The following is a 26,441-nucleotide window of genomic DNA, read 5'->3' on the forward strand; positions in this document are numbered from 1 at the left end:
TTTTTACTGGATTATATTTCCAACATCCGGTGGGAACCAAAATCTCGTTGGTTCTCTTCCCCGAGGCTGCCTGCTCAAGATATGACGCACCTCCACGCGGTGGCACTATGAAACAAGCAGGAAAGTCGCGGGTTCGATTCCCGATTTTTTTTAATTTACCTAATTCTTCCAGCAGCAGTATGGCCCTGGGGTCTACTCAGCCACTAAAAGAAATGAGTACCAGGAATCTTCCTGGGGAATAAAGTGAGGATGGCCGACGCGTAAGGCTGACAACCTTGCCGCCATCTGTGAGCCGAATGTCCACAAGATGTGGAAGCCTCGAGGTCTCACAAACCTATGGGCATTCACGGCTTGTTACGGGGATAGGTTTACCTTTTAATGCTGTTACGTGTATGAGGTTTCGATTGGTAAGTGCATTTACTGAACAATTACAGATGGTAACTACAGCGCTATTGCTATTTCACACACTCTGCAGTTCACTACGCCATGCACTACGCCTTCTCAGTATGCTGTGTTTTCACCAGTCGTTGTCTGGTAACGGCTTCCAACGGCGGACGTCCCCCTTACTGTGCCTTAGCTACCAGCTTCTAACAACAACAGCTCACAAGGACTTTACGGCAGCAGTCCTCTAACAAACTCATCAACCAACTCGCTCCACTCCACTCACTGGCTCCACTGCATTGCACTAACTGAACTGAACTCAGTCGGGTACCTGATATACAGCTTCGGAGCTGACCTTATAGAAAACACCGCTTCCAACTGTACTTCCATTCTTGCGCGCGGACCGCTGCCTAGCAACGTGTCTACATGCCACGGTATTGTTGGACATTATCCATTGTGTTGAGTGCATTTAAAATACTTCTTCATCAGGGTCAGAGTAATCTCCAATATCCAGTGATGGACACTGTCTTCTTCCAATGGGTCCCGCCTTACATCAGATGACGGAAATGGACCAAACTTCCGAAATGCTATGTTAAATATACCCAGAATACAAGCAATGTACGATATATTTGTATAATAAATAAGTCACTGTCATAAACGCTTGGGGAATTATGAATCCACCACTTGCCACTGTTGTGAGGCAGATGAAACCAATCGCCAAACCTACGCACTTTTTCCTTAAAATCCATTTTAATATTAAAAGCCTACGCTTTCAAATGACTTTACTGTATTAATCTTATCAAAGATCCCGAACCATCAAGGACCTTCTTCCGGTAGTCATAATATTTCCCGCCTTTCAAGAAACCCGAAGTTGCTATGACGTCTTTGCAACAGCCCATCACTTGACCACATCCTAAGCTGTATGAAACCCGCCCATGCCATCACGTCATGTTCCTTCAAGTCATGTTTTAATTTTATCATTCTATCAACGTGTGGTGTAGTGGTCAGAGTTCGTAGCTACAGATCCAGAGGTCCCGGGTTAGATTCCCGGCGCTACAAGATTTTCTGAGAAGTAGTGGGTCTGGAACCGGGTCCACTCAGCCTCGTGAGGATAACTGAGGAGATATTTCAAGGAAATAGCGGCTCCGGTCTAGAAAACCGAAATTAACGGCCGTGGGGATTCGTTCCGCTGACCACGCGACACCCTCTATCCGCTGAAGTTAGCACTAACTTCGCCGACAAGCGGCGGTCGCTCGGTCGGTATAGTTCGCTTGCGGACTACAGACGACGGGGTTTGTTTTGTTTCTACGTGTACGATTTTCAAGTGATCCCTTCCATACAGATTTTCCGGCTAAAATTTTGTATACAATTCTCATCTCTCCTATGCTCATTACCACCGAGGGGTGGGAGCTCGACTCCCGGCCGCGGTGGGGGTAAGCCGGCGACTAACCGCCTGAGCTACGGCACGGCCCTATGACGCTTGCGTCGAATATAATTCCTGTCTTAGATCTTACAGCACGGAGGCTATTCGGGGCATTTCCTCTCCTGATCACTGCACTGTGATCAGCCCATAAGAACCGCTAGTCTTTGGTCCATTATAAACACATCATCAGAGATAGAGGGGGAGGGGGCAGAGGTGGTGATTTCAATCTTACAACTGATGATCACAATAAAAAAACCTACGCCGGAAACGTTAATTTTACTATCAGAAAGTTACTGAAGTGGAAGAAACAGCAACAACTCTTTTCAATGCAGTTAAAGTGGAAGAGAGAAAAAGAACATAAACGGAACTCAAAAAGATTTTGACAGCTGTTGGAGGAAGATCAGCCGACTCCTTCCACTCCCAAGCGACGTTAAGCAAAAGAAATAACAGAGAAATGATGTAATGGCATAACAGGATGTTTGTTTGAAGACAGTCTGCCTGCTTGCCTGCCTGCCTGCACATTTGCAGAAGCAAAATGCCTGCACAGCCGTTGGTTATAGCCAGATTCTGTAACACAAGTTATATAAACATGAACACTTTCAGATCCGGACAAACGCCATTAATTCATTTTTTTTTTTTTCCAAGAGTTTCAAAGAGATATATTCTAAGGGCACCGACTCCATTATGCTGAGGGTTGAATGCACCCAAATCACTTTCCCTCTAGCTCATAACTAACGTCTGTAAACAATACTCAAATAAGTAGTTCGATAAAACCTTTTTGGAACGTTTTGTTACGATCTGTAATAGAAATAAACATATAAAACTGCTAGGGGGTGCAAACTTTCTCACTTCTACAAACCAATAAAATTAATTTACAGCTGTCCAAATGTATCTTCTAGGATGAGACACCGTGTTGACTGACAGAAGTTCATCGACATCTTGGAAGAGGTAGTGTAGTTGGTTGAGACACTATGATACAAGCCGGAAGGTCGCGGGTTCGAATCCCGATGATGTGGATTTTTTTTTAATTGACCTAATCCTTTTAGCAGCACTATGGCCCTGGGGTTGACTCAGTCTCTAACAGAAATGAATACCAGAAATCTTCCTGTGGGGTAAAGGCGGCCGGCGCGTAAGACTGACCTCACTGCCATCTGTGAGGCGATTATCTAGAAAACGTGGGAGCCTCGACGGCCGGTTACAGGGATAGCTTTACCTTTTTACATTACTATTAGCATATTTTCCTTATTATGGGAAAAAAAACAATAAAAGTAGGCTTATGGGATTCCCTTGCTGTCTGCGTACCTGCGAATCCCCCCCCCCCCAATTTTATGACGCAGACCGCAAAGAAGGGATTAGTTATTCCCGGAAATTCCTGTTGCAACTATTTTAACAAAAAAACTTTTAGACACTCCCATCTCGCAAGCAATTAAGTATTATAATACAGAGTAGGAATTAACAAATCATATATGAAGAATGCGTCTTCTGGGATGTGGCTCCGAGTAGATCTTGTGTGAACAGACGTTTCGGAGGAACGTATCGCCTCTGTTTTTATGGCAGAAAAATCCGTGAGCGAGGCGCAAGTTTGAGCAGGTGTCCTCCTGGGACACCCTGTATGTCTCTAGCCTCATATGCCTTAATGGCGTGGTTCCTAATGAAACACAGGGACGCTGTTAGGGTGAAATCATCAGCAGAAGCTAAGACGATGCAGATGGTGCAACCAAGCAAAGAAAAGGAAAATTAAGAACAGCCTGTAGGCCATGAAAAAACAAGCTACCGATCCAAGAGCCGGGAAGAAGTCCGTCGACAGAGCTGTAATTTTATCGCGTGGCGTCACATGAAGGCTGCAAACAACATCGCACATTCAGCTTGCAACATTATCGACATCTGTGGGAATCTTTGGAAGTTGTCGAGGCTTCCTGAATTACGAACGTGTGCCGTCACATTTGTTTGTTTTATGGCTTTCAAGCACGACTTCATTAATGTCAAAGACATACTTCAACGGCCCTTATGCTGGCGAGAGGCGAGTGATGTTATGACATTCGCTCCTCTGCTATGGACCCTTGAGTGATACCGCAACTTTTGGATGCCCACAGCAAAATAAAAGTTAGGCCCTTACCTTGAACAGTTATTAAAAAAAGTGCACGTAATTAAATAAATATTCTGCAAAGTGGAATAAAAAACAAAGACAAATAGCAAAACAGGTAAAGTTGTCCTTGTGCTTAACTGATTAAGTACTATGCCATGAAGACGTATTGGGGAGTACATGTATAGATCCACGTATTCTTGACCTCAGTACTAGTTGGAAGGGAGTGGTCAGCTTCACGCCCCGTCCACTTTACCATCGTCGGAAGAGCTCACCGGTTCCCATTTGACATGTGACTGGGTGGGCCCACAAACCGGTCTGAATGACATGGAAAGGAGAAAAATGTCCCCACCAGGTCTCAAACTTTGAACCCTTGGACGTCAAGCCCGTTGTCAGTCACTATACCGACTGAAGATATCTCAGGCTCGTAAAAAAATACAGGAAGGATAAATGAAAAATGAAAAGCGAAAGGGATGAACGGAAGAGGAAAGAAACAGAAGACAGGAAGATAGAAAACGGAATTCTCAGCCTGTTACTATACTTTCCTCGTAACGGCTACAAAAATGGCTACTCCTCTGCCGCCGGCTCAAGTCCTCTCTCCACAGACTCCCATACAGAACTGACATGGTCGCTGCAACTGTCTTCGAGATAACTCCTCGGCACGAACCGCACAGAAACACCCATGTTCCAACAGTACCTCTATTGTTGCGCGTCGATTCGATACTGAGGGAACGTGTTTATCGAGCCGTTGCCTAGAAACGTCTCTGGTATATTCGCCTATATCGCGGTCGTCGCATAGTAACGGCTCTAAACGCTACAATATTAATACGTCTATTATATTCCCTCTAATTCTAGGTCTCAAAAGTGGTCTACTTCCCCGTGATTTACGATATTATTTTCCATTCGTTCTACACTCCTAGGCGTGCTACATTTCCTGCTGGTATCCTCAATCTTGGTATCGCCTCGAAATTAGCTCAAAGTATAAAACATGAAGCTCCTCACTGTGTAACTTTCCGTGGTTCCCTGTTGCTGTATTATAAAAAAATTAACTTAAATTTTTGTTTCCGATTTACACGAATTCGGCACTGTTCTTTGCGGATTTATAACAATTCAACGTTTAAAACGTTTGTTTTCGATTTACATAAATTTCCTCGTTTAAAATTTGTTGCAGATTTACATGAATTTACATCAATTTCAAATTAAAATTGTTGGCGAGGATTTAAACAGAACTGAAAACCTACACTTTGGTAGCAAATTTACAACAACAACAAAATCCACGTTTAAGTTGTTGTTGCCGATTTACAATTTTTTCTCCACCGAGGATTTACAGGAATTCGACAATTGCATGTTTACTTGTTGCCGAATTACAAGAATTTCATATTCGGATTTTCATTAGAAGCTGCGGAGGCAAAGTGTGTGCGAGAGAAAAAAGGACAGACATGCACCCGACATGGGAGTCTCTTGTAAAGCATTAGAATAAGTAGCTATTGACCCAGGTGGAACCCCCCCAGCACGTTACAATTCTCACGCGATACAGTCATGAACGGTTATTCTCGTCTTTTGACACGAGAGGTACCAGTTCGCAAGGCAAAGCAACATTGGTTAATAAAAGAACAACTAATGACCGAGATATCTCGATGTACATGAAACTTATCCCATCACAGGAATAACAAAAGCGAATGAGCTTATGTAAAAGAAATATTCAGTCGGAAAAAAAAACAAACAAAAACACACTCCGTTGCCTGTAGTCCGCAAGGGAACTATACCGACCGAGCGACCGTCGCTCGTCGGCGTAGTGCCAACTTTAGCGGATAGAGGGTGTCGCGTGGTCAGCGCAACGTATCCCCACGGTCGTTAATCTCGGCTTTCTAGACCGGAGCCGCTATTTCCTTGAAACAGCTCCTCAGTTACACTCACGAGGCTGCTTGGACCCCGTTCCAGACCCACTATTTCTCAGAAAATCTGGTAGCGCCGGGAATCGAACCCGGGAACTCTGGATCTGTAGCCTAGAACTCTGACCATTAGACCACAGAGGCAACGTTAGAATTTTTTTTTAATTTAACTGCCACATCAATCGTTAAAGACTAAAAAAAAATATACTATTAGTAAATGAACAGAGTGGCATGTACTGTCTTCGCTCGCTTGGAAACCTTGCGACGAGCTGATCACCCGCCCAAGGAGTCCTACCGAATGTGTAAGATCTAGAAAAACCGAAGTGAACGGAGAAGTTCATGGAGGTAGGCCTAGGCCCACTGGGGCTGTAGTGCCAAAGGGGGGAAAAAAATGAACAGAGTTGAACAAATTTTAATGTAGACCTCCAAATACTTAATTTAATATAAATCCGTTCGACAAATATACGCGATCTCTCCATTATGCCTTTCGTTCTACACGCAAACATTTCTCACGTGTTTCTCGGATGTATTTGTCAAACCAAGTCCCACTGGTGGGACTTGACAATGGGTCGGATGAGGTACGTTTCGAAAATAACATCTTCAATTAGCAATTAGTATAATATTAAAATGTACACAATTATAAAAACACACTTTTTGAAAAATAAGCTATAGTGACAGGACGTCGACGCTGGGATAGTAATTTAAATTAGGCCACGACTGTTCCCTTCTAAACAATTTCCGATTCCCTCTCGAATATTCAGCCTAGCATTCGACGTCACATGGTCCCAACTATTGTCAGCGGCGTTAAATAAACAACCTATAAAGTGGAACCTCGACCTAACGCGCCTCCACTGCGTTCATCATGTACTCCAATCCGATTGAAACTTCTACGTCATTGGTTATATTGTAGATCTGTTGCTCGTTGCTAGGCAACAGCCCGCTTGACACGGCACGCAACAGAGAAGTGTTGGGAGAGGTGTTTTCTATGCGGTCCGTGCCGAGGCTACATAAGGAGTGCGGTGGAGTGAAGTGGGTTGGTTGATTGGTGAGTGAATTAGTTAACAGTTCAGTTTTGAGAACAGTAGAGGTTGGTGTGTGATGGCCGCCAGTCATGGAGTTAGTTGTGAGACATTTGTCAGCAAATGAATATGAATGCTGACGAAGCTACGGAGTTGGAAGCCGTTAAAAGGCAACGACGGTGACGATACATTAGATTGATAAGACTTGGTTCATGCTGTAGTGAACTGTAGTGTGTGTGAATTAGCGATAGTGTTATAGTTACTTGTAGTTACGATCAGTAATTGTTCAATAAATCCAAATACCAATAAATCCAATTACCAATCAAAACCCCGTCTACAGTCACTCATACACGTGGAAATATTATAGGACTGTATTGCAACATTCCTTGCTGTAGTGTGAGAACAGAGGGGAAGTCCACAGTCCCTTATGAATAAGTAAGTTTCCGGTTTCTTTAAGCATACTTGGGCAAAGTGCTAGAAAGGTTAATGAAATGACGACATGACTAGAGCAAGGGACTTAATACCTCCATTTGTCGCATCTGATTAATTAAGCAATGCGTTCTGAAACAAAGCAGACAGCAGTTGCGACAAACTATTTCAGGTGGCCTACGCCAATAACACTGGCGAAACGCAAGTCTGAAATTTACGTGCTCTAGTCACTGGACTGAGGGTGTTTGAGAACAGGGTGTTGAGGAGAATATTTGGACCGAAGAGAGATGAAGTGATGGGAGGTTGGAGAAAACTGCATAATGAGGAGCTTCATAACTTGTACTCTTCTCCAAGTATAATTAGAATGATCAAGTCAAGGAGGATGAGATGGACAGGGCATGTAGCATGAATAGGGGAGAAGAACGCATATAAGGATATTGGTGGGAAAGTCAGGAAGAAAGAGACCACTGGGAAGACCAAGACGCAGGTGGTAGAATATTAAAATTTACCTTCGAGAAATGGGATGGAGTAGTATGGACTGGATTGATCTGGCTCAGAAGAGGGAACAATGAAGAGCTTTTGTGAATATGTCAATGAATATCCCCATAAAATGTTGGAAAATTTTTGAGTAGCTGAGCGACCGGTGGCTTTTCAAGAAGCACTCAGCTCCATGGAGTTAGTTAGTTAGTTAGTCACTGGTTATATCAGGCTTTCCAAAGTAGATAAATGTCAAGGTCACACATAACGTTGATACCGAAGCTATCCCCACAACCCGCGTTATTTCGAGGGTCCACTGTATATATAAACCGGCAAAATGACCTACGAGACACAAGATACAAAAGGTTGGATTGTATCAGATACGAACAGGCCCAGTAGCTAAAGCGATTCGTAGCCATTACTTTAACTTCCCATTAAAAACTTTCACTCCATCGGTTATAGAAATCAGAGTCACCGCTGACACGCCCCAATTATGGCATAAAATGGCCAAAAAATGTGAAAGACATGCCAGATCCCAGACTGCACCATCTTGAAATGCTTCTCAGAATCTCCACCCGACGTCTCTCCCTCTGTAGCTATGCGCATGCGCCTATGACAAGTGATTCGACTCTCTGCCCTGGTCACCCACAGAGGCAGGGTTATCCAAATCGTGGTCCCATATTGATAATCATATCAATACGTACATAAGATTTATTCAAGAAAAAACCGAGACGTATCAGCCGATATTACGATAAGGCTAAGGGCTAGCAACGGAGGAGTCTGGGTTCGATTCTGGACATGTTCTCTTCTCCGCAGTGTTTAGACCGCCTCTGTAGCCCGCACATCCTCCTATCGAATGTGTACCAGGGGCAAAGCGGCAGGATCGTAAAGGTTACCACTCACCTCCATCTAGTGCCGACGTCAAGAATGCATGAAACCATACCTCTACAATACGTCATCATGACGTGGTCCTTAAAGACACGTAAATGTAAAGTGATATTAATTAAACGTCACGCCATTAAGACGTATGAATGGTTAGCTTCACGCTCCGGCGGCTTAACTCCCGATACCAATTGAACAGGACACTGGGTAGGCACTAAAGGCAGTCTGGACGCTTTGGAGAAAACAAAAATCTTGACCCTGTAGGAATCAAACCCCGGCCGTCAAGCCCGCAACCCATCGGTATACCGACTCAATTAAGGACATCACTCACTCACTCATGGAGCTGAGGCCTTTTTGACTAGCCGCTAGTTGTGCACCTACTCAACAATTTCAGAGCATTTTACGAAACCCGATGGTTCATTAAAGTGTTCACAAGAGCCCTCAACTGGTCCCTATCCCGAGCCGGGCGAATCCAATCCATACCATCCCATCCTATCTCTCTAAAAACCATTTTAATATTGTTTGCCCACTTACGTCTTGGTCTTCCAAGTTGTCTCTTTCCTTCTGGCTTTTCCAACAATATCCTATATACATTCCTCTTCTCTCTCATTCGTGCTTCATGCCCTGTCCATCTCATTCACCTCGACTTGATCATTCTAACGAAACTTGGAGAAGGGTACAAGTTATGAAGATCCTTATTACAATTAAGGACATGGACAACTTTCTTTAATGAAGCTGCCACCGGCTCAGGTTTTATGTACATCAACTGAGGATGAACGTAACAAGAAACAATAACGTGGCGCCATCCTGGCACTTGTCCGGTCTTAGGCTGGGGCCTCACGAGCGCCGGAAGTAGATCCGTTGCAACGTACTTTATGACGGAAGTTGCTGAAGACGCCACACAGTTGCAGAATGCGATACGTAGTTATTGTCTGCAATGGAGCCAGAAGAAAGCGTAGCATTCGCCTCTCTTGTTTATTTCTACAACGGACGCATTTTGTGCGCTCGTGTGGCCCCAGCCTTACAAAGGAAATTCACTGGATTCTTCAGCCAGGCTAGAAGGTCTATGTACGAAATAAGGACTTATCTTCGTCAAAGAAGCCTACTCGTTCGTTTTTTCGGAACACCTGACATCGCCACCACTCACCTCCAACTTGTGCCGAGCTCAAAAAAAAAAATATGGATCTATACCTCCAGTCCCCCATACGCCTACGTGGCGTAGATCTAAGGAGTTAAGCACAGTGAAGAACTTTCTTTTACGAGGCTTATAGACGATTTTTACGACCACTGGCTAAGGCACTGACACATCGCGTCGCCTCTACGTGTCCCACAGAGGAGTGCAGAAACACCGAAAACATCTGTGCCCTTGAGGGAGGGGGGGGTAGAAACCATCCTTGAGGTAAACGAGGTATCTCTTACAAGGGACCAGACACCACCCTCACAAGGGTTTACAACATTTTGAAAGAAAAAAACCTTTGGAACNAGCCCTCGCAACGTGTCTGGGACAAAACGCAGCTCAGTCAACCGACGTTTCGGACCTTTGCTTTCCGCCTGCTTGTCTGGCTTACTCTTCGACCCTGAAGATAGAAGCAAAGTTACTTCCAAACACAGACTTTCAGCTGACTACACGGTGTTATATTCCAGAGGATGGTATATTTCATTCGAATGATACCTTCAGGGTTTGACACCGTGTAGGGTAGTAAAGTTTATGATGTTTCGGAGGAACATGCCTCCTCTATATTCAGGGTACGAGGGTATGCATATCAGATACGACTTAATCGACATACAGAATGTTTTACAATTATCTCAGCGACATGTAGGAGGGCCGCGCCATAGCTCAAGCGGTTAGTCGCTGGCTTCCCACCGCGGCGGCCTGGGTTCGATTCTAGGTACGGTCAAGTGGGATTTGTGGTGGACAAAGTGGCGCGGGGGAAGGTTTTATCCAAGTACTTCGGCTTCCCCTGCCAATCTTCATTCCACCAAATTCTCCATCATCATAATCACCCGGGGCAGGCTTACAATAGGTCAATCAGTGGCCGCCGTGCCTAGTGGAGCCAGCTGGACTCCACCCCTCACTAAGCGAATTTAAAAAAAAATATATAGGAGCGAGGACAGCTCAGTCGGTAAAACGACGTGCTACGGAAGGGACAGTGGTTAGATTCTCGGCAGAGGAAATTAATTTCTTTTTTTTCGCAGTTTTCATACCGGCCTTTGGGCCCAGTCAGCCTCCTATACAACGGGGAATTGGGTTTCATTTCCCAAGGGATAAAGCTGCCGGGACGTGAGGCTGGCCACTCACCTCCATCTAGTACCAACGCTGAGAATGATTCAGCTATACCTCCATTATCCAAAGTGTCTTCATGGTGCATCATCATCATCATCAGTAATCTGTCAAGACGACAGGTCCACAGTCTCTTTCAAAACAATTCCTCCACTTAATGCGATCTAGAGCTTTCTCCTTCAAATGAGAATATCCTCTTCTGTCCCCAAGGTCATCCAGCATCTTCTTACGTCTTCTTCCTCGTCTTCGTGTCACTTCTATCCGCCCATCTATCTTTCCTTCGATAGCTTCTTTTAGAAGGCAGTTTCTGCGTAAAACATGACCAATCCAATCCAATCATGGTGCAGTGTTTAATAAATTATACAGAGGCACAACTTTACTTTTATGTGGTAAAAAACCTAAGTACTTAAATTAGCGCCATCAAATAATAAAATAATTAATTTCGCTAGCATCCAGACCGGCTCTGGGTCTCACCCAGTCTATCCAATGGGTACCGGTGGCTTTTTCCCCGGGAGTAAAGCGACCGAGGCATGAAGCTGACCACTCAACTTCAACTAGTGCCAAGGTCAAGAAAACGTGGGTCTATATATCCACTCCCCCCCCCACACGTCTTCATGGTGTAGTGCTTAATTAGTTAAGCACATGAACAACTTTACGTGGAGATATTAAAAATGGGTGGAGCTATACACCCACTCCCCCACACGCCTCCATAGCGTTGTGTTTCTTTGCCTTTAATGTTTCTATCTCTCAGTACGTTGTACAGAGCCACTACGATAAAATCAAAAGGTGTTACAGACGCCGGATGGGGTACACACGAGGTCTTCAGCATTGCTCTGATCTCGGAACGCGAAATTCTCTGAAGAAATGGCTGCAACTAATATAAACGTTCTCCTTGAAGCCCACTTTCATTATTACACCATTCCATTGAGCTGGACGACCTTCAAAAGATTCATATATTTGTTGAATGCCAAGGAAGTAGGCGGAGAGTGTGGGAGAAATACAATGAATGCACTCTTTATGGGTACCTGGAAAGAAGTCAAACTAATCCATTCCGTCCCTCCCAGCATGTCATCATGAAGAAGAAACTCTGTCTTTTCGATATCAATATCTGTATCATAAACTGAGGAGGGAGCCCTTTTTTTTTTAATTCGCTTAGTGGGGGATGGAGTCCAACTGTGTCCACTCGGCACGGCGGCCACTGATTGGCCTATTGTAGCCTGCCCCGGGTGATTATGATGATGGCGAATTTGGTGGAATGAAGATTGGCAGGGGAAAGCGAAGTACTCGGAGAAAACCTACCCCAGCGCCACTTTGTCCACCACAAAACCCACTTGATCAGACTCCTGGATCGAACTCGGGCCGTCGTGGTGGGAAGCCATCGACTAACCTCTTGAGCAATGGCGCGGCCTTGAGGGAGCCGTTCCTAGCAACGAACTGATTTGGATCAATGCTTCAAAATTTAAATCGGCCATGTAACCTGGCCACACTAGGAACATTTTAATGGAATCACTAATAAAAATCCTAGATATGATAAGACAAGAATTTCTGGGGAAAACTAATAGCCTAATTTCCTCTGACAGACATGGGTCCCATATAAAAAAAAAAAGAAATTTGAGAGGACATACAGACAGCAAGGTGATCTCATAAGCCTGCTAACAAAACTTAGGGGTTAAATAGGCGTTCACGATCATCCGGAATTATATATATATATATATATATAATTTGAGTATTTAAAACGAACCCATACACTGGGTGAAGTACTGAATTTCTTTTAATCTCAATTAATTTTAAATTAATTTTCAGCTAACTTGAATTTCATTTCATTTTGCTCCGATAAGGTTAAAAGCAGATGAGTGGACACACCAGAGGATCACTACTAAGCAATAATCACATGGTCAAACTATGTTGTATTTTAGCGATACAACACACGCAGCCACAAGAGTAGAACACACCATAAGACACAATACACACACAACATTAGAAACATAAGAAGAACGACNCTGCCGAAACATGTAGTGTAGAAGTGGTAGATGGGATTGTATGCACTTGAAGACTGTTAATACATACACATTATGAATACACATGGTCAAAGTTGATGAAAAATATGGATCATATTGATCAAAAATTCACCATCTAAATACAAAGAGATATACCTGATGATGACCCAACAGGGGTCGAAATATGTCGTCATCAACATTACTGTCAATAAGCTTTGTTGTTACTTTTACCCGAATTGCTGTGTTGACGGACACATTGACAAACAACGTGATCTCTTACACCTCGTAACACCAAGGGGGGGGGAACAGTCCAGTCGGATGGACAGACACAGAAAGATACACAGACAGCAAGGCCGTGCCATAGCTCAAGCTGTTAGCCACTGGCTTCCAACCGCGGCGGCCCGGGTTCGATTCCGGGTATGGTCAAGTGGGATTTGTGGTGGACAAATTGGCGCTGGAGCGGATTTTCTCAGAGGACTTCGGTTCCCCCTGTCAATCTTCATTCCACCAAATTCTGAATCATCCTAATCACCCGGGGCAGGGTACAATAGGCCAATCAGTGGCCGCCGTGCCGAGTGGACCCAGCTGGACTCCACCCCCCCACCACTAAGCGAATTAAGAAAAAAAAAATTATACAGACCGCAAGGAGCTACTTTGCAAAATAAGCAAAGTAGGCTAAAAAGTAAACATATAAGTAAGGCTAATAATAAATAAGCGTTATATAAGTTCATTCTGTTACTTAACTGCACATATTTCGAATCAAAAATCACATTTTGTATACATAAAAAATCAACTCTGACTTTGAGCAGTTGTCTTCCCGTGTGGAGGCGGGTTGAAATACCTCCACCGTAGTCCTGTGAGTCGTAAGAGGCGACGAAAAGGGAACTCTGTTTCTGGGGGGATATAAATACGAGGACCTGCCTCTCCAGGTTGGGGGAGTCTCGAATCTGAGGCAGAAAAATATGGTCATGAATCCAGCGGGACTCGGATTTGAGAAAGACTGCGCTGGCGAGGACCGCAGCAATTGTAAACGACATACCCATCCTCTCGTCACAGAGTACGTTACATAAGGACTACTACCGCAAGGGTTCAATTGAGAAAAATTCTGGTCAGAGTCTCAAGGGGCTTGTCGCCAAGACAATACCGATTGGCGGTAAACTGCCACTCGTAAAGTGATTCTGACTCTGACTCTGACTCAGCTGGCAGTTGAAAGTCAGCCGCGAAGTTGGTGTGAAATGGCCGCCAGCCTAGGAGTTAGTCAGCTGAAGCCCTGCAGTTAAGAGACTTGTAACGTAGTCCGTGAACACAAGACTTAGTCGGTGCAATTAGCACAGAAGCTGCAGAATCTCCACTGTTAGAAGCCGTTACTAGGGAACGACAGTTGCAGACTGTGAAGTTCTTAGCCTTTACTATAGTTATCTGTAAAGTGTGGAGAGTGTAATCACGAGTCGTGTGTTAAAATGGTCAATAAATCCAGTCCAAAACAGTCACTCAAACACGTGACACTATTATTATCTGCTATTGGATGCTGAGGGAATTGAGACTTCTGAAATTGCGCTACTGAACCCTGAAAATGGAGGTAATGTGTTCCGCCGAAACATCACTAACCGCACAGGAGACTACAACACCTTATCTTAGTTCAGAAGACATCAGCATGAAGGTGCATCTGCTTATCACCACACGGGACAGCTCACAAATTACACAAACACTTGGGCCTGGATATGGTTGAAGAAGAGGTTCTGTTTGCCACCAAACTCCAGACAAATATCCAGGGACCTATCTGCCACACGGCCTGGTACAGGGGTGTACAAACCTTACTACGGAGAGAGGATGTTTACAGCTTTACTCCCCAGGGGAAATATCGCAATGGTACCCATTCGATAGGGACCCAAAGCCGGTCTGGATGCTGTGGAGAAGACAATGTCCCTTGCCCCTATCAGGAATCGAATCACAATTCTTTGGTTACCCAGTCCGTAGCCCAGTCACTATACTAACCGAGTTAAATTGTCTGAAACAAAAAAATGTACTTACGGAAAACTCACGTGACTTCAAATTTTTACAAAAACAAACTGAGATTCAATTCTGTTTTACCATTAAACTTCTAAGGTTGGCAACACGAACGTTGCAGACAATATAGAGATTAGAGTTACTTAGGCAGGCCGTGCCATACCTCAGGCGGTTAGTCGCCGGCTTTCCACTGCTGCGGCCCGGGTTCGATCCCAGGTGAGGTCATGTGGGATTAGTAGTGGACAAAGCGGCATTTTGGCAGGTTTTCTCCGAGTACTTCGGTTTCCTCTGCCATTTTCATTCCACCGACCGCTCCACATTCATCATCGTCTATCATCCGGAGCTGGTGCAATAGGTCAGTTAGTGGCCGACGTACCAAGTGGACTCAGTCTCACCCCAACCCAAGATACTTAAAAAAAAAGTTGTTTGGGCCCCTTCGAACTCATGGAGATGCGCCCTTCTTGAGAAGCCGCCAATTGTGCAGCTTCCGAAACAGTTTAACATTTGATGGAACCCGAACCTTCATTACCGTCTTCACAAGAGCCCTCCACTGGCCCCTATCCTGAGCCAGATCAATCCAATCCATACTATCCTACCTTATAAGGTACACCATAAACAATTATATAAAGCTGCCAGACCAGAAAAAAAAAGTACTATTTGCTGCTATAGAAGAATCACTGCACTCACACTGCAAAAGATTTTTCCAGCTGCTCCCTAGGGCCCGAAGACATCGATTCAATGTCCCTGAAGCCGCGCTGACGTTCCCGGAACCGGAAGATGGATGAGCCCCTCGTCGAGCGCAGTTTGCCAAGTTTCCATCAGAGTGACTTCGACTCAGCAGAGATAAGGATACCGTCGAACTTGAAACACTGCTTTTCCTACTTAGAGAGTTTGTCATCGAACTAAGAGAATGCTGTTTGGAATAAGTTCTATTCGTAATTGATGCCACTTCCAAGTCTTCCGAAGCGACCACAATAATCTCGTCTTCTTCAGACGGGTCTCTGAAACTACGATACGTTGAAGTCAGGCTTCTGTTCTTTCTGTTTAACGGCTGTCGGCGTGCCTCTCCGGATGACCGCTTTGGGGGTATTGGCGGTGGCCCGAAACACGCGGCCATTACTGCAGGATGTATCATTAACAATTATGATTACAGAACGCAACCAAATTTTACGTTACTAACACGTTAACGTTTTATTTCATCCGCAATATAAAGAAATCCTATTGTTTCCGTTAATGAAATATACGTGTGCTTGAAAAACATTACTGGTAGGAACCATTTCTGTCATATTTCACATTAAACACAATCTGATAGCACATAAAATATCGAACAACAATTATATCGATGTTTGTTCTCTCTTTTATCGATTAACACATATATAAGTCGACTGTTACTCTACTGAATCAATGCGCTTTAAAAACACATAAAAATCAACAACATCGCACAATTAAATATGGCAGATATGAAAAAAAAACAATCTGTGACAAGAAGCAAGTTTAAAAAATCTGTCGTCGCACATATAAAACACAGCACAAATGATTTAATCTTCGAACTGAGTCTAACAGTCATCAACTGAACCACAACCACGATGCAAACATTTTCAAACTTCCTGATTCACTTTAAAAAAAAAATGGCGGAGACTCATGTCCACTGAGGCAATGCAAGCGAAAGAATGCAAAGACTTTCCGCTCCCAAGCAGCTGACATCCGTGCGCACCGCCACTCATCAGACTAATGATTACAACACGCAATAAGACCTTGTTAGCTGCCAACATATAGTGTGTGCGCAATGCTCACAACAAGAAGACATTTAAACGGCCCACGTGTGTGATAATTCATTTAGCCAACCACGAGCTAGGAGTGGGGGGACACTAGTTCACGCGCGAAAGAGAACCACGTTTATCTTTGAGCGCCTAAACATGATGCCTAACTAAATACGACTAAACTTCAACTTAGCCAGAGTGTGTAGTCTGTCGGTGTGAAGGAACTACGAGGGGGCGGTGGGGGCATGGTTCGGTTGGGTGTTTTGTGCTGCAGTGTTTGCCCGCATCACGTGACCAACGGGGTTCACCACGCCCCCTCCCCCCAACCAACGCTCTTGGTCGTCATGACAAACACGAGGGCGTCACCCCTCCACTACATCATTAACTATATTTTCTTCTAACCTAACCTGGGAAAGGCAATATTATTTTATAGAGTAATGAGTTACGGGAAGAGTGAGTCGTTTGGGACACACCCTCTACTTTATTCTTTATGCCAGTTTACAAAGAAAGCAAGGAGCAGGTCTAGTATCATATGACTGAACTGCCCCTGTTTCCTCTTGTACGCATCAATCTTATTCACTCAAAACTAGCTTCGGGGTCTAACGGATCCCGTTACAGGTTAACAGTGCGGTAACATGCTACAGTCTGTTATATTCAAGTACAATTACTGAATTTTTGGACATGATACATCGTCATGTGTTTATTTAAAAACAAAGTTTGGATATTGGGTTTCGTCTGCGTCCTCGGATAAATGCCTACTCAGTTGGCCCAATCGATAGAGCTAGTCCCTAACTCCGGTTCTTAAAAGCAACGATTCGGAGACTGGACTCTGTCTCCGTCCTGAGGCAGAAACTTACTCGGCACTCCGGAGACAGGAACTGAGGCAGAAACTTACTCGGAACTCCGGGGACATGAACTGAGGCGGAAATTTACTCGGTACTCCGGATACAGGAACTGACGCAGAAACTTACTCGGTACTCCGGAGACAGGAAGTGAGGCAGAAACTTACTCGGAACTCCGGAGACAGGAACTGAGACAGGAACTTACTAGGTACTCCGGAGACAGGAACTGTGGCAGAAACTTACTCGGTACTACGGAGACAGGAACTGAGGCAGAAACTTACTCCGTACTCCTGAGACATGAATTACCTCTATCGACTGGGCCGAAATGAGTAGGCTTTAAATTGAGGAAGGAGAAAATTCCAGGCTCCGAAACGTTTCTTTTAAATACAAAACAGGACGATGGATAATGCCCAAAAAGGCAATCGTTGTATTAATATACCACAGCCATAAGCTTCTACATCTGATTTATATTCAGGAGGTACTAGGTTCGGATCCTGACCGGGAAAATTGATATCCTAACTGAGATTTGTTATGAGTTTCGTCACTCCCTGCAGGTAAATGCTAAGGTACCACCTCCATTAGGACAAGAGAGGATCAGGGATAGCTCAGTTGGTATAGCGACGGGCTTGGGGCTGGAGCGGCCGGAGCACGATTCCCGTTCATTGCGAGGTTTCTCTCTTCTCCACGTCGTCCAGAGCGGCTCTGAGGCCCATCCAGCCTCCTATCCAACAGGAACCGTGGGCTATAGCCACGGGGGGAAAGCGGCCTGGTCGTGAAGCTGACACCTCCCATAAACCTAATGTCGAGGTCAAGAATTGTGGAGCTACACCTCCACTCACCAATATTGTTTCATGATATATCTTTTGTAGTAACTCAAAGGACTGTTCTTATTGCCACAAATTCTAACACTTTTGCCTAGCTCATGGAAAGGCACTACAGACAATCCAGTCCATGTAACATCCTGTTCCTAAGTTCCCACGCACATCTGAATAGAAGTAGAGGCCCCGTTTGTAGTCCTCACTTGCGGGTTGTGAGTGAGAAAACATGGCAACCATCGAGTGTGTCTGCAGGCACACTGTGAGAAGAAGGCACAGGTGTGGCGAAATTGTAAATAAAAGGTAAAGCTATCCCTGTAACAGGCCGTGAAGGCCCATAGGGTTGTGAGACGTCGAGGCTCCCACATTTTCTCTACAAAATCGGCTCATAGATGGCGGTGAGGTTGACAGCCTCACGCGCCTGCTGCAATTTAGCCTCAAGGAAGATTCCTGGTACTCATTTCTGTTAGAGGCTGAGTCGACCTCATGGCCATAGTGCGGCTGGAAGTATTAGGTCAATGGTAAAATCCAGTGACATCACTGGGAATCTAACCCGCGACCTTCCGGTTTGTAGCATAGTGCCTCAACCAACTACGTTACCGCGTGCCCCCCATTGTAGGAAGACATACTCTAAAATTAACCGAAAATGACACGGTCATTTCTTTGTAAAGTAAAAGTAAGTAAGTAAAGCTATCCCTGTAACAGGACATGAAGGCCCATAGGGTTGTGAGATGTTGAGGGTCCCACATTATCTAGAAAATCGACTCAAAGTTGGCGGTAAGGTTGTCAGCATTATGCGCCGGCCGCCCTTTACCCCCAGGAAAAGTATTTAATTAATTCCTGGTACTCATTTCTGTTAGAGGCTGAGTAAACCCCAGGGTCTAGTGCGGCCGGAAGGATCAGGTCAACTGAAAAAAATCCAATAACCTCATCGGGACTTAAACCCGCGACCTTCCCAGAATTTTATTTTCAGTCAAATTTAAAATTATCTATACTAAATATCTGTCCGTAGCTTACTAATCTGACTAGCTGTGCCGGTCACGGTAGCCGAGCGGTCTAAGGCATGCACTGTCTTGGCTCGCTCGGAAGCCGGGATCGTGGGTTCGGATCTGTTTCCTGTGAGGTACGGACTGAATTCTTATATATTATTCTTATACACTGCCGGTCACGGTAGCCGCGCGGTCTGAGGCATGTACTGTCTTCGCTCGCTTGGAAATCGGGATCGTGGGTTCGAATCCCACTCAGGGCATGGATGTTTAGTTTGTGTGTGTGTTTTTCTGTGTTTGTGTACAGGTAGAGGCCTTGCGACGAGCTAATCACCCGCCCAAGGAGTCCTACCGTATGTGTAAGATCTAGAAAAACCGAAGTGAACGGAGAAGTTCATGGAGGTAGGCCTAGGCCCACTGGGGCTATAGTGCCAAGGGGGAAAAAAATCTGACTAGCTTCCATGAACATACACTAACAGCATACACATTTCCACTCTCCACGCTTCTTGTCGACAATGACCTTACCTTACAGGGACACAGGGACATAGTGAGCCATCATTCTGCCCACTGATCGCTAGAGGGACTACAGCTTCATCACAGAGTTGAACGGACAGTCAGTCCGCTCGCGTGTACATAGCTTAGTGCCTTCGGACGGGATTCTGCATGTCAGCGAGAATTTTATAACATTCGTAACAATCTCTTACTTTTTCGCTGTTGGCGCCGAGGCAATGACATGAACTACGCATCGACCCCTTTCTTACACATGTCCAATTCACTACTTCAGTCTCTTTCAGTTCGATCTCTTTAGAGCGACGTCCGGAGTTCGATTTCCGGAAGAGGTAACATTTCTTTCAGCGCCACACCATCCGTGCCGGCTCTGGGGCTCAACCAGCATCATGTCCAACAGGTACCGCGGTCTCTTTCCCCGGGAATAAGGCGGCCACTGCGTGAAGCTCATGGACACGCACTCACTTCTAGAGGAGCCGCCAATTCTGCAGCTACTCAAGAATTTTCCAGCATTTTATGGAACCCGAAGGTTCATTACCGTGTTCACAAGAGCCCTCCACTGGTCCCTATCCTCAGCCAGATCAATCCGATCCATCCCATCCTATCTCTCTAAGATCCATTTTAATATTGTCCACACACCTAAGCCTTAAGCACAATAGACCACTGTAGTTCGCGGTGCAAGGACCGAAAAAACACACCCCTTATACATACCCACCTAAGCCTTAGTTTTCCCAGTGGTCTCTTTCCTCCTGGCTTTCCCACTAATATCCTCTATGTACTCGTCATCCGTCTACTATCGTGGTAAAGAAAGGTGGAGCTATACCTCCATTCCCTAATATGCCTTCATGGCGTGGTGCTTAATTATTAGGTACAGGGGCTTTAAATTTTAGTTGCAAAAAAACCTCAGTAGTTAAATCGGCGACGTTAAACAACCAAAGGTTCTGAAGAAAGTCGTCCTCTGGGTTTAGGCGCCGTGTATTCTTCGTAGTTACAGCTACTGCTCTCTGCATTCCAAGCCATTCAACAGCTCTGAAGATGGAGGCGATACGTTCCTCCGAAACGTCGGCCAAAACGAAGAATACACGGCGCCTAAACCCAGAAGACGACTTTCTTCATAGTCATCGCCGTGAAAACCTCAAAACTTACAACCAAAGACTCGATCTTCGTATCAACATTCGACCCAACACAAAACAAAATGGGGGCATAATTTCGCGTATGAACTATATGTAGTCATGAAATTTCGGGGGAGAGGGGGCAATATTATTTGCAAACACATCGTCCATTTTATACCTTCAGGGAAATGTAATAATAAAACTATCATTGTTGACTCGGAAATGTGGAAAATTACATTGCCTTTTTTTTATTATTCCGAAAGTTGTCTATGCACCTGATTTACTACATGTAAATGTCGCCTGAATGAATTAAACTGAATACCCTTTTGCTTTTCATTTAGCTGGAGGGTCAAGCGTTTGTTCCATGTGAACAGTTGGCCGCTCTGATATACGGTCACATAAATATCACACGGGCCCAATAAAACAGCCTCTATCGTCATTATTCTGCAACATAACTCTGCAAGGCTACTCTGCATCCGCGCCTACAAGTGATATCAGAGGCCTTGCCTATCAAGCAACCGCATTTGCATTCGATTTGAGAAATAGAAGTGAATTCATGGTAGCAGAATTGGCAATAACACGGACCGCCACTGGATACGATCCTGGTCATTCAACAATCACCAAATTCATCCAAAAGTAGCCGCACTGACAGACTTTCCATGGCACGGAATGATGACTATCCTGAGGTTGTGAGTTGTTTTCCTTAGTCTATCCAAGCAAATGTTAGTAGCGTCGATCAAGCAACGACTACTTCCCTCCAAATCTTTAAATTCGTCTGTCATCCTACAAACAGACGCTATATAGTCAAGAGAGTGTCATAAAACAACCCACAAACATGAAAAAAAAATTAAGAAAATTACCGTTGTTAGAACTAATCCATCAATTTATTTTCATTTTCTTTCTGTTACATATAACAAACATGGTATTAGGGTCGTCGACAGAACAACGAAAACAGATTGGTTTTGGTTTAATAACACTGATTAAAATACACACGATGTATCAATAAATTATATTTATCTCCTTAAACCGCATGTTTCCGTTCACATATGGAATATAATACTGTGAAGTATAGTCCCATTGCTAGGTAACGACTCGGTAAACACATTCCCACGGAATCGTACGCGCGCAACAGAACGTCCACTGCTAAGTAACGGATCAGTAAATAAGTCTTCTCAAAAGAAAGGATGTCTTCCGTGTGGTCCGTGCCGAGTGGTTATAAAGGGACAAAGAAGGTAGTTCGAGCTGCTGTTGTCAAAAACTGGGTCAACTTCTGGAGATGGCAGTCCAAGGTGACTGAGAAGAAATGTCGAGAAAGGAATTACACTGCGACAAGACAACTTCATGTGTGATTTAAAGTTACAGTGAGACTGTTATAAATCCGTTGCCAGGATACGACTCGTGAAGACTGAGAACCCTATTGCGTGTGTAACCGTGAACTGTAAAGTGTGTAGATCAGCGATAGCGATGTACTGCCTGTAGTTCCGAGTTGTGTGAATATAAGTGTCAATAAATCCAATCATCCAATCCAGAACCAATCTTGAAAGTCACACAAAAAATCAGGTGACAATACATTCATGTAACAAAATGCAGAATTCATGTTAGGGTGTGCGCTAACATAGAAACATCTTTACTTTAAAAGTATACTGAAATATAAAAGTAAAAGTAAAGCTATCCCTGTAGCAGGCCGTGAAGGCCCATGCGGTTGTGAGACGTCGAGGCTGCCACAGTTTCTCTGGACAATCGGTTCACAGGTGGCGGTGAGGTTGTCAGCCTTACGCGCCGACCGCCCTTTACGCGTATAAATAAACTGAAGAAAAAATTCCACTTCTTTGCGGTGTACCAACTTTACAACAACAGATATGTGTAATACATGATTATCAAGGTAAATTAAACGTGCGAACAGGAAATTTCCATTCTCCCACTTCAGATTCTAAGTTCATTGGTTTTTGTAATGGACACTAGCTAAAGGAAAAGTCGTCTTTCACTTAACTATTCACCACATCCTGAAGGCGTATGGGGGAGTGGGTGTATAGCTCCACGCATTCTTAATCTCGGTACTAGGTGGAGGCCAATGATCAACATTACGGTCCAACAGCTTTACCGTCGGGGAAAGAGTCCCAATGCCCACTGGATAGGAGGCTAGGTGGGCCCCAGAACCAGTATGGACGCTCTTGAAACAAGAACAATTTCTCCCCCCCCCGTCGGGAACTGAACCCTGAAACTATAATCAAGAATTTAAGGCGAAGCTATTTCCTTGTGTCATGTGAGTGATGTCAACATTACAGACTCACTACGCACATGTTAAAACTGCAAGAAAAGCAATTATTCTATTACAGACGCTTGTAAATGACGTGTTTCCTCTTCACTACGCCTACACACAATGCAATGTTACAGTAATATCAGAGCGAAATGACTTAATTTGCTATACTACAACTACGGAAAGAAATCCCGAACATGGTGGGGAGAGCGCTCAAAGATTCTCCCCTTCCTTCAGGCCTATTCCCCCTCCAGAGCCTCTGTGGCCTGTATCAACCAGAAGGAAGTGGCTGTTGCTAGCGAAGTTTATCACGTGGTTATCGCTACAGACATTCCAGTGAACACAATGGCAAGATGACTGGAGGGAAACATGGGGAAGTACGCTGGATGGGAAAGCACAGCACCTTCACGGGAAAGGCGATGTGAAGGGAGGGTGGGCTCAGGATAGCGCCAGGTACATTAACACGTAGACTGTGAACAAATACTGCAGTCCTGAGTTCACACAGAAGTAAATGTAAAGTCCCTGCGCTTTATTAATTCAGCCCTATGCCATGAGGGGAGCCGGCAAGGTTTTTCTCTTCTATTCAGGGCCGAGACAGGCTCTGGGACTCACCCAGCATCCCAGCCAAGGAGTATCGGGGGTTAAACGGCTGGGAAGTGAGGCTGACCAATCACTTCCATCTAGTGTTTAGGTCAAGAATGGTGGAGCTATACCTCCCTCGTGAATCTACAAGGAACAGTGACTGACTAATTAAGAACAAGGACAACTTTGTTTTTGCCTATGCCATGAGGACGTATGGAGGAGTGAAGGTACAAGTCCGCCCTTTTGACCTTGGCAATAGATGATGAGTCGCCAGCTTCAAGCCCCGACCATGTTACCCCCTGGAAAAGAGTCCCCGGTGCCCATTGGGCAGGAGGTAGTGTGGGCTACGGAGCTGGTTTCGACGCTGTGGCGCAAAGAAATATCTCTTGCACCTGCCGGGAATCGAACTCCGATCAATCACCCCGTATTCCGTCACTACACCGACTGAGCTATCCCAGGTTCGATACTAAATGAGTGCAGATATCACAACCGAGATGTTCCAGTTTCCTCCAGAACATCATGAGATGCAGTACTTCAAAATCGTAGACAAAAAGCAATTTACGCAGGTTTAAAATAAAATAAAATAATCTGTTTAATGGTTATCCTCAGGCGTACTGCTAATGGATAATTTCTGTGATAGTTAAACTACTGTCTCTAGCCTGGAGATGTTTGGATTTGGTGATGGAATATCTAAAATGCATTATCATATAATTACGCAACAGGGGGGATAATCCCAACAATCCTGCTGAAATATCCTAGAAAATTTTTGATTTTTTCTTAACTTTTTTTTCACAAACATAACACCGCCAATAGAACATGTTCAGCAACAAAAAAAAACTGAATCCTAATGAGTATTTGACAAAGAACCTTGATGAATCGTATAGACAAGTTATCCAACACACGCACACCCACTTTTTTTAACAGTTCATGGACAAACTCATACTCTGCTTACTTAATTGTCGTACTTCGAGAGTTGCGATGAAGACCCGAGGACTTAAAGTTAATAAGTTTTATTTCTGTGCGTGGTTCAACGGATGACATCCGCTGGGTACTGGTCGAGTACCCACGAAAGAATTATGCGAGTGTCGCCATCAAATTTACTGCGACAAGCGGCGATGTTGCAAGTTTTGCCAAGACCCATTACCCACACGCCACTTGGCATGTCGCCCTGTCTTTATAATTTCTGATTAGCGCGTGGATGTACGTAAAACTGGTCGGCGCTAACAGCTGCATATCAGAATTTAACCTTATAAGTGCCACGCATCGAAGATTTCGAGCTCTATATCTGCTATATCTGACAGCATGTGCCATCTGTTGTCTCCTTAACTGAACTATATAAAAAAAATATAAAAACTCAGTGATTTTAGTCCGCAAGCTAACTATACCGACCGAGCGACCGTCGCTTGTCGGCGAAGTTAGTGCCAACGCGGATAGAGTGTGTCGCGTAGTCAGCGCAACGGATCTCCACGGCAGTTAATCTTGGTTTCCTAGACCGGAGCCGCTATTTCCTTGAAATAGCTCCTCAATTATCCTCACAAGGGTGAGTGGACCCCGTTCCAGACCCACTAATTCTCAGAAAAATCTGGTAGCACAGGGAATCGAACCCGAACCTTTGCATATGTAGCCAGGAACGCTGACCTAACACAACTATACAGTCAGGAAGTGTTTCATATACCTGAAGACCACACGGTTATTCTAAGGTAAAAAGGTAGAACCTCTACGCTATGAAGACGTATTGGGGAGCCCGTGTATAGATCCATGTTGTCTTGAATTCGGCACTAGCTGGAGGTGGTTAGTTTCACTCCCCGGCAGTTTTATCTGCGGGGAAAGAACCCCCGGTATCCACTGGATAGGAGACTGGGTGGGCTCCAGATGACATGCAGAAGTGAAACGTCTTGAACCGTACCGAGACTCGAACTCCGACCCCTCGGTCGTCCAGACCGTAGCCATTCGCTATACTGATTGCGCTATACACATTATGGTTGAAACTCACGATTAGTAATTTTGTTTTTCAACTGAACCCCCTGCAGTAATGGTTCTATGTAACATCCTCTCTGACGAGAAGATGGCTTTCTCTCTTATGAATAGGCTTGGCCTTTCGTCCAGTGTATGTATCGCACATATAGCATGTCACTGAATGCGCGGACTGAACAGAAAACACCGTTCCTCTGTTGCCGTATCCACTGTTGCGCTCGTATCCGTTGATCGCTCTTCCGCCATTCCCAAGCGATGGCGGACCACAGAAAACATCGGTTTCAACATTTCCTCTGTTATTGTGTGTTGATTCGTTACCGTGGGAACCTGTTTCTTTGCGAGTTATTTAGCAACGGGTCTATACGCCACAATATAATGAAATTTTGTATTTTTATGCAGGGAGATCGAGAAGTATATTATTATATTCGTATTTTCACAGGAACCGGAACAGCGCAATCAGTAAAGCGACCGGCTACGGGTTGGACTCACCTTCAATACGAGGGTCTATACACACAGTCCCCACGCGGCTTCATGGTGTAGTGCTTAATTAGATAACCACAGGGTCAACTTTACTTAACAAACAATCAGACTATATAACAAACAGTTTGGGTTTCCACCTGACGATGACGGGAACCTGTAGAAATATGTGAGGAAAAAATAATAAATGTTAAGTTCTTAGTACAAGCCCGTGAGACTTCTGGTACACACACACGCACACACACACACACACACACA

General features: G+C 44.6%; 1 protein-coding gene across 9 annotated transcripts in view; it reads right to left on the reverse strand.

The window, feature by feature from the left end:
* Positions 1–26,441, reverse strand: part of LOC111868278 (caskin-2) — a 433,019-nt gene that overhangs the window by 95,515 nt on the left and 311,063 nt on the right. Inside the window, exon 1 of one of the 9 annotated variants that reach the window (XM_023858783.2) lies at positions 15,559–16,685. The exons of 7 other annotated variants lie outside the window; for them this stretch is intronic. In XM_023858783.2, coding sequence (XP_023714551.1) covers positions 15,559–16,006 — 448 coding nt within the window. In that variant the 5' untranslated portion in view covers positions 16,007–16,685. Of the gene's footprint in view, positions 1–15,558; positions 16,686–26,441 lie in introns of those variants that run through there. One more of the 9 variants, XM_023858782.2, reaches the window with a different exon arrangement.

This window comes from Cryptotermes secundus, unplaced genomic scaffold (genome assembly GCF_002891405.2).
Source record: "Cryptotermes secundus unplaced genomic scaffold, Csec_1.0 scaffold1003, whole genome shotgun sequence".
Taxonomy (NCBI): domain Eukaryota; kingdom Metazoa; phylum Arthropoda; class Insecta; order Blattodea; family Kalotermitidae; genus Cryptotermes; species Cryptotermes secundus.